At 28.5% G+C, this 8,749-nt stretch overlaps 1 protein-coding gene across 2 annotated transcripts in view; it reads right to left on the minus strand.

Annotated features, from left to right (window-relative positions):
- Positions 1-8,749, minus strand: part of LOC106463479 (attractin-like) — a 110,620-nt gene that overhangs the window by 63,238 nt on the left and 38,633 nt on the right. For both annotated transcript variants that reach the window (XR_002611504.1, XM_013923518.2), the window contains exons 8-11: positions 8,283-8,463; positions 7,146-7,300; positions 2,388-2,475; positions 1,370-1,434 (exon numbers count right to left, since the gene is read on the minus strand). Coding sequence is in view for 1 of the 2 variants with exons in the window: in XM_013923518.2 (XP_013778972.1) it covers positions 1,370-1,434; positions 2,388-2,475; positions 7,146-7,300; positions 8,283-8,463 (489 nt within the window). In the remaining variant the exon portion in view is untranslated. The remainder of the gene's footprint in view (positions 1-1,369; positions 1,435-2,387; positions 2,476-7,145; positions 7,301-8,282; positions 8,464-8,749) is intronic.

Consider the following 8,749-nt stretch of genomic DNA (forward strand, 5'->3'; position numbering starts at 1 on the left):
AGCATGCTTGGTCCAAGTACAACATGTTACACTCATGAAATGTGCTTGTGCTATTGAGTTTGTATTTTTTTTTCATAATAACCTAATAAGTTGTTCGTTTTCTCATTTTAGTTACTTTTATGGTAATAAATTGTTGTTGTTCTTTGTTACTAAGCACAAAGCTACACAAAGGGCTATCTGTGCTCTGCTCACCATGGGTATGGAATATTACTGGGGGGCATAATAAATACATAATATAAATAGAAAACAAGAAATTTAGTATCAAACATACTGTTGGTGTGAACATGCTTTATATTAACTAGAAATACCTATACACTGTTTAGGTGAAGTGAAGAAAAAGTGTCACTGGCCACTATTCAGTTCTTCACATTATATAGCTGCACAATAGCAGATATAATAAATAAACTTAGTATTCCGAAAATTTTTTAATTTTGAAGTCTAAGTTTACTTAATATTTATTAAGAAATTTAGTACTTAAGTGCAGGTCTTGTAGTTTTTGCTTTTAAAGTTTAAAGTCTTGATGAAAGTTAAACCTTTTTTTTGGGGGGGTATTGTTAGTACTATTTTATTTATCTGAAATATGCAACTTAGAACACAAAATATTAATGTGCAACAAAGAAAAAACAAAATCCTAAAATTATTATAATCTAACTGACTTTTATCTAAGCTATAAGTGTGTTGAAATAATTTCCTTACTTTTTTCGAGGCAATCTTGGTGATAGCAAATGATAAAATTGATGCAGAATAACTCAAAACTGATCATGAGAATAGGCTTACCTTATAAGGAACACAGTAAATTTAAATGTTCTCTTTCTATTGGTTATAAATAATCCAATAGAAAAGTTAAAAAGACTTATTCATGTTTTTTTAAATACAGCATATTCTAGGAGGGGCATGGCAAGCAAGTTTAGTTTATCACACATTACTCATTAAAGCAAGCAGATGTTATAGATTTTCATTTTAGCTTGGAGATATCTAATGCAAGTGTGTACATTGTGGGAAATTTTGAAAATAATATAGGGGTGGAAATAAATTCTAAAATGAGCAATTTGGAGCAAAGAAGTGTTACATGATGCATAAAAGTGAACATTAAAAATTTATTTAAATATCGTTGTTTGAAATGAAGAAATTAAAACTTGTATAACATTAAAATTTGAATTATAAACTACACTTTTATACCAAGTTTATTTGCATACATTTTCAATAAAGTAGGTTAACCAAATTTTGAATACAACATTGTAAGAAATGTCATGATATGCACACTTTTGACCTACCCGTAACTAGAGGATTAAGTTAATTAATAATTTTACTGTCACTTGTACAACTATACTTTATTTAAAATATACAATACCAGCAGAATAATACAAACCTGGGGTGAACTTGAGCAAACTGGACATCAGTTGACCATTAAAACCACCAAAAACATACATAGACCTGGTAAAACAAACAAAAGAAAACTATCCTTATCATGGGTGATAAATAAACAACAATAACATAACAAAAAATTGGTTAAACCATGTTGATATCTTATATCCATTTTTTTCCTGCACTAGCTTATGACCTCCTTTAAGCATTAGGGTGGCAACATCTGTTCAGGATTAAAAGCTAGCTCCAGTGAAAAAATACAAGACAAAAGATGTCAACATGATTTATACCTTAAAAGTTACAGAAATCTGTAAACCTGTTTATTACATTAGTTTTTAATTGTTTCTATCGACAGTATGTAATAAATGTCTCCCTTCCATCACTTATGTACTTTAAACAAACTACCAACATAAAATAATCATTGTGCATAATGCCATTTCATATTTGTATCTAATGTGGATTATCTTAATATCAACATAAATTTGTACAAAAAAAAAGTTTGCAGTTCAACATGAAACAAGTTGAATACTACAAGGATTTCAGCTACTGCACATATCTGAATACTAAAACTTGATAACAAGGAACCCACTTTTTAGAAAGTACAGGTTTTGAGATGGCTTGACTGGGTAAGGAAATTATTATAAATGTACAATGTTTCGACATTGCTTCACAGTCTAATATAGGTATCTCGGTACTACGTGCAGTGTTGATTTAAGATGGGAACTGTTTTCTTCAATTAAGATAGCCCCACCTTATATCAATACCCCGGGGTACCAAGATACCTATACTACACTGTGAAGCAATATATAGCCACGTGACCTCTTTGTTCTATACCGTATATACTGTATATATACTCATGTATCTCTGTAAACTACTTGTACCTGAGGATGAAAAAATCATGTTGAAACATTGTACATTTATAATAGTTTTTTCATTACCTAGTCAAACTGTTTCGAAGCTTTTAAACTTTTATATCTGAATATATAAATAACACATGCCATACATGTATCTGACCAGCTTACCCATCATATGTTACTGCAGTGTGACCAAAACGTTCAAGGTCTGGAACAAATGCAGCCTGTGACTTCAAAATATGCCAAGTATCACAGCCTGTTATAAAAACAAACAAACTACATATTCAAATGATAATTCTTAATTTGATAGTTTACTCTTGCACAAGCACCCACATTAATAAGCCTCATAACATTAGTAAATTATTACTATCGTTTAAATCTAACTCAATAACATCATGACTTTTGGCCAAATTTAAGCCTTTACATATTGGTATATGTAGAATGTATTAAAAGCTAATTTGAATAACAAATGTAAGAAACAGTAAAAGAGAAAATCACTTTATATGACTAAAAGAATCCTAAATCTTAAGTTAAATAACTATGAAACTGACACATAAAAAATTAGTAATGTAGCTTCCTAACTGCTTTCCTACAGCTAGAGGCAGTTGAAAATGTTATTAAACTGTTGACCTCAAGTGAAAAATGTAGTTTCTGTATTATTACATTAAATATACCCAAGTATTTCTCACTTCAAAAACAATAATTTAAGTTAAAATCACAATAATATAAAGAATTAACTGTTATGACTATTTCATGCTTGACATATTTAACTCTGTTTGTTTTTTATTGCATTTAAAAAAATCTAATGGAGAAAATAGTTTGAAACCTGAAACAAACTTTCTATAGATTATGTAGCTTCTGCAAAATATCTTATTTTCATGTGATATTTGTATAAGTTTGTAGCTTTAAAAGTTCAAAAAATAATTCAAAACGATATGACTGAACAATTGAAATGATTTAATGTCTTCCTAGATTTTTGTAAAAATGTTTAATGTATTTTATTTTAAAAACTGTAAATTTTGTTTATTTAAAGAACACCATGGGCAGTTTCACCATATTTATAATCATTGGTGTACAATAAAAATAACTTTTTATCATAGCACAATTATCAGCAAGCCAATGTCTTTTTAATTGTTAATAAAAAGTTTTCATTTAATATATGTAATAAGTTTTGAACCCATTTTAAATTCATTTAAATTGTTTTTTACATTTCTTTTATTGATTTTCTTTACCCATTTAAGCAGTTACTTATGCTAAAAAGGTCTAATCATAAACTATCTAACAACAGCAGTCTTGTCAGCAAAATGAAACTTGATACAATTCAGTGTAAATTGATCTAACTAAACCTATCTTGTTCCTCCCAAAAATAATTTTCCTATTAAACTATGATATCATTATTAAAATAAGTATAAAAATCTAAAAGTAAGTTTTTTGCAAGGTTTTCAAAGAAATCAGGACTGTAATTGTGACAAAAGTTTTTCTAGAAACAAACTGCCATGCCAAGCTTTTATTACTTTGTTCTGATTTACAAAGAAAGACTTCTCAATATATGTTTAACTATGATCCTATGAATTCTCAAGACTGAGATGCAGGTAATTACCTCATACCATGATAACTGATGTTGAGAAACAGTCATTGGCTAAAATCAATGAAACTACACTTGTATTGAAGTTACATAGTTCAAATTGACACTAGTTTATTCACATCTATTTTGATATTCTAGGGACCTATTAGTGCTGTATTAGTATCAGTAAAAACATTCAATAAATTCACAAATACTAATGTTTAACAATGGAGCACACTGAAGTCAATGAAAAATCAAAATGTATGATTATTAAAATAATTTGTGCATAATATTAAAAAAGTAAAACTTTTACTGAGCAATCATGTACTCCTCCAAACATTTATTGTTAAAGTACATGATTATTTTCTATAATGCTTTTAATTCAATGGTGCAATTTTACCCTCGTAGCGGGTTGGATCCAAACGGGTGTCAAAGATTAAAAACAATTAATCATAATCCATCCTCGATTAATCATGAATTAATATAGCTTAGATTACATACATTTGTTAAGCTTATTAACACTAACTAAACTGCATTAAGCATGACCTATTAACAACAACACAGATCAGAGGAGCATTAAAACATAAACTTACAATACACACACACAGAGGTTGGCAACTATAATTATTATTTTTGTGTACGATAACCCACAGATTTATACTTTGATTTAATTAAATCATCATTCAACAAAAGTTTATTTTCAATAATAAGCCTAGATATACCTATTTGTTGCATGTTGTGGCTGAATCATTTCAGTATGATTACTTAGTTTTAATCTATAATTTTTGTATTGTCAGGCATGACAACAAGTCTAAGTTTTATTTGTAAATGTGTTTTTCATTCTTTCTATTTTTTAATGAAACCAACTGGAATTTGTAACATGCGAGGATAAAAGTAAAAACGTCTTTAAAAAAGTGAATATCAAAGCACTGATGTCATTAAAGACAATATTTATGAAATTAAATGTTAACCCAATAAAATAACAGATTAATTTTAACTAATATTTCTGAAACCAAGGAAGTGCATCTCAATATACCTGATTAATGACTCAAATCACAAATGTTACAAATAACAGATGTAACTCAACAATATTATACTACTAAATGCTTACTGTATTACTTCTTTTCTATAGCCACAACATATTGACTTTCATTACTTACTCGTTCATCCTCACATTGGTATTTTCAGATTGACTTGTGAAGTTGAGAAGTATTTAGAACAGTAAATAATCTGACTTTCAAACTTTTCTAAAGAACTCAAACGTTTGAATTAATTTCTAATATCACAGGTTTGGCTGCCTCCCTTAAAATGTCTACAGTAATGAACTTGTACAACAACAGCTGATGATACACAGCATTTCTGATATTTTATTTTTGGTTAAATAAACTTTACTTCATGTATCTGTTTTATATAATTACAATTACTTTTATTTATTCTGGAAAATCTTTTTCTACATCTCTAAACTACAGTTTTAATTTGTTTTCATAGAGTGTATATCATTTTTCAGTTGTGGTAACTGAGAAGCTGGATTATATATATATATATATATATATATATATATATATGTGTTTGCCAAACAATAGATTAACCGTACAAATATGGTCTGGGTGAAATCCACCCAGCTCGTAACCATGAAAGTATCCAAGAGAGTACTTATACAATAATTTTTTTATAATGTACACAAGTCTTTACAAAATTTTCATACACAAAATATCAGGTTTTTAGATTAAGTATTAAGATTTTTTTATTAAAGATTTACTCAAGAATTTTTCCTTTAAGAATGTTTACTATCCAACGTGCAAAGTAATTTTGATTTTACTGTTAATCTCTATATCCTTCTATGTAATCATCAAAAGTTTTTTTGAATAAAACTTTATATTTAATCTGTTATTTTATCAATGCTAATTCTATGTGGTGTTGGTCGATTTGACTGACATCATAAAAATTGGGAAATAAATCTAAATTAAATTTTTGTTGTTTTAGAATAACTATAAATTGTAACAGGAAACCAAAAATGTTTATTCTAAATGGCTTCAATTTCGTAACACTATACATCTAGTTATTGTTATTAATTTTTGTTGCATTGACCTTTGAACCATGTCTGATTAAAAACACCCCAACACAAGTTGAAAATTACACAGTACATGTTACCATATCAAATAACATAACACACAAGCTGCTGGCACATATACCCCATGAGATTTTTATTAATTTTCTTTCATTATCTCACCTAACAAATTTTTATTTTTTTACATTTTAGTTACTTTTATAATAATAAATAGTGAAAACAAAGGAAAAAAACCAAACAAAACCATAATTAAATATCAAACATTCTTATTTTCAGTAAAGCTTTATATTTCATCTGTTATTTTCTTTACTGTAATATTATACTTAATTCTCCAGGTTGTAGGTAAGTAATCAAAATATAATGAAAATAAAGGTTGCAAATGCAAAATAAAATGTATAGTATTGTACTTATGATAAGAGTTTACACTTCTCACACTTATTTTCTGTAGTTATTTTATTGCTAGCAGATGGCTTAGAGACCAGAAGAAACAAAATGAATAGTATTGTCTGTCCTTTTCAGTATAGACAATGACGTTCCAAAGTAAATCACCTGAGAGTTTCTTCTAATCTTTTTTACACCTATTTCCTATGTTTATTCTACTGAAACCTGAAGTAGAAACCTGTTGAATATAAAGCAATGAATCACTGTTCCTGTTTAGGTGTTACCATACTTTCACACCGTCAATATCGTATAAGCTTTTTGCAGCACAATTCCCTGAACTTTCCCTTTGAAAACACAGTAGGGTAGGATTTATCAATTTGTTGACAGAATAATGGTTACAACAAAAACTGTTTAAAGTATTATAAAGTGTTTAAGCTATGGCTTTGCAGAAAGTCCAGGCCAATCCAATAAACTTGGTAGGTATTTGAATATTGGTTAATATGCAGATGTTTCCTACAGTCTATTCAAATCCCATTTATTTTTTTACAGTGGTAATGCAGATAGTGTTATTGATTAGAATTAAAAGAAATGAATATTTAAATGTTTTTTTTTTATTTTGCCCTGTTAAGGAAAAATAAAAATTTTAAAACTCATGAAAAAATAAGGAGATGAAAGACAACTAAACATATTCTTCCAAGTCCATGCAAGATGCTAATTGCAACAATAGTTTATAGTATATTCCATACTATAATAACATTCTATATATCTAATTATCTCATTACTTTTAGATTCATTTCTGATATCTATTGACAGGCATCAAACTCATAAGGTTTCAAATCTAGTACATATTACACACTCAGAAACAATATCTGTCAACAATGTTTATTAGCCATCTATTAGTTATAATACTGACCAATATCATAAGCTAAAAAGTCTGCAGAATAGCACTTGTCTCCAGCATTGAAAACTGAGTCATTATGGGTGCTCCCACCATAAATAAGAAGCATGCCCTGAAGAACAGCTGCACTATGAAGGTAACGATAAGATCCACTAGGAGACAGAATTGTCCTATGTCCAAAGAAGTCAACATTAAGATTCAGATGCACAAAGAACTACAATATTATCTAGCAAAATACTCCAGTACTTGTGATTATTTTTACTCATATACTTATTAATTGGAAATTTTGTATTTGTACCAGTTCACAGTCATCTTATACTAAATTCTTTGGCAAGAAAGTCTTAACTTTCACAATAAAAGCCTTAATGCACAGCGAGGAACTTATGTACATAATATATCTTATAAAATGAAACGTCTTTGGCCATTGTAGTTAACACACCAAAGAAAATGTCAACTTCATCCATTTTTGACCATATTTAGAGTACTAGACTGCAGAGGCCTGGTACATATGTACTATGTGATACAAAACATATTTTTTTGTGAATTATAAATTATTTTATTGTGTGTACAATAGTATAATTATATGATTTTGGTGTGGTTAGGCATTTTTGCATTGTTATTGTTTCAGGTTAATACAACAAAAAATACAATAAATCTTTGAGAGTTAAATTTGCACATTACTGCTTTTAAAATGTTTGCAATATAGTTCTGGTTGAACTAAGTTGAAACACATAATAACAATTATAAATTAGGCTTACAAAAGTTACAGAGAACACAATAAAATTAATATTTGAATTCTGATTAAGAAGTTAGCATACAGGATCACACACAAAAGTTGTAATGGTTTTCAAGCGAGACCCAAAGGTTGAAAGCTTTTGAATACTTTACTATTCTTCTGAAGAATAGTGAATTATTTGAAAGTGCTTGAACTTTAAAACCATTAAAACTTTAATATTTGAAAAGCTTCAGACATATTAATGAAGTTTAAAAAAATAGTACACCTTTCTAGCATCTTATTTCTTTGAACTATTGTTGATAATCACAAAAGTTTTTTGTGATACACTGAATGATGAATCTAAAATGTTCATTCCACAGTTTGCTAAGCTTAAACATTGTGAAATGTAAAATGTGCAAACTTCATCGAGGACTTACCAAGACTGGTGGAAGGGATGGTAAGCATATAACACATCAACTACTTCACCCCATTCACCTTGGGAATGATATCCTCCATGTACATAAATAAACTGAGTAGCCTCATCATAAACACTGGTGTGTCCGTATCCACCTTTCACAATGGCTCCATTTGTTTGCACTGTTTTCCAACTGTTCCACACTAAAGGAAATAACACAAGTCATTCTCCACTTGTACTACAATAATAGGAATACTACTGTTATTAATAATACTACTTCAATAATAGGAAGCAAAAATAGGAACCTTGAAATTTGTATCATGCTGAACTGTTGTTGTGATTACAATATCTATTAGAGTTTTTATCATTTCTGTATCCTATAAATGGTTCTATTTAATTTGACTGAAAGTTTTTCTTTTATATTTCTCACATATATATATATATATATATATATATATATATATATATATAGTAGTTAGTAGTTTAGTT

Source organism: Limulus polyphemus, unplaced genomic scaffold (genome assembly GCF_000517525.1).
Source record: "Limulus polyphemus unplaced genomic scaffold, Limulus_polyphemus-2.1.2 Scaffold1420, whole genome shotgun sequence".
Taxonomy (NCBI): domain Eukaryota; kingdom Metazoa; phylum Arthropoda; class Merostomata; order Xiphosura; family Limulidae; genus Limulus; species Limulus polyphemus.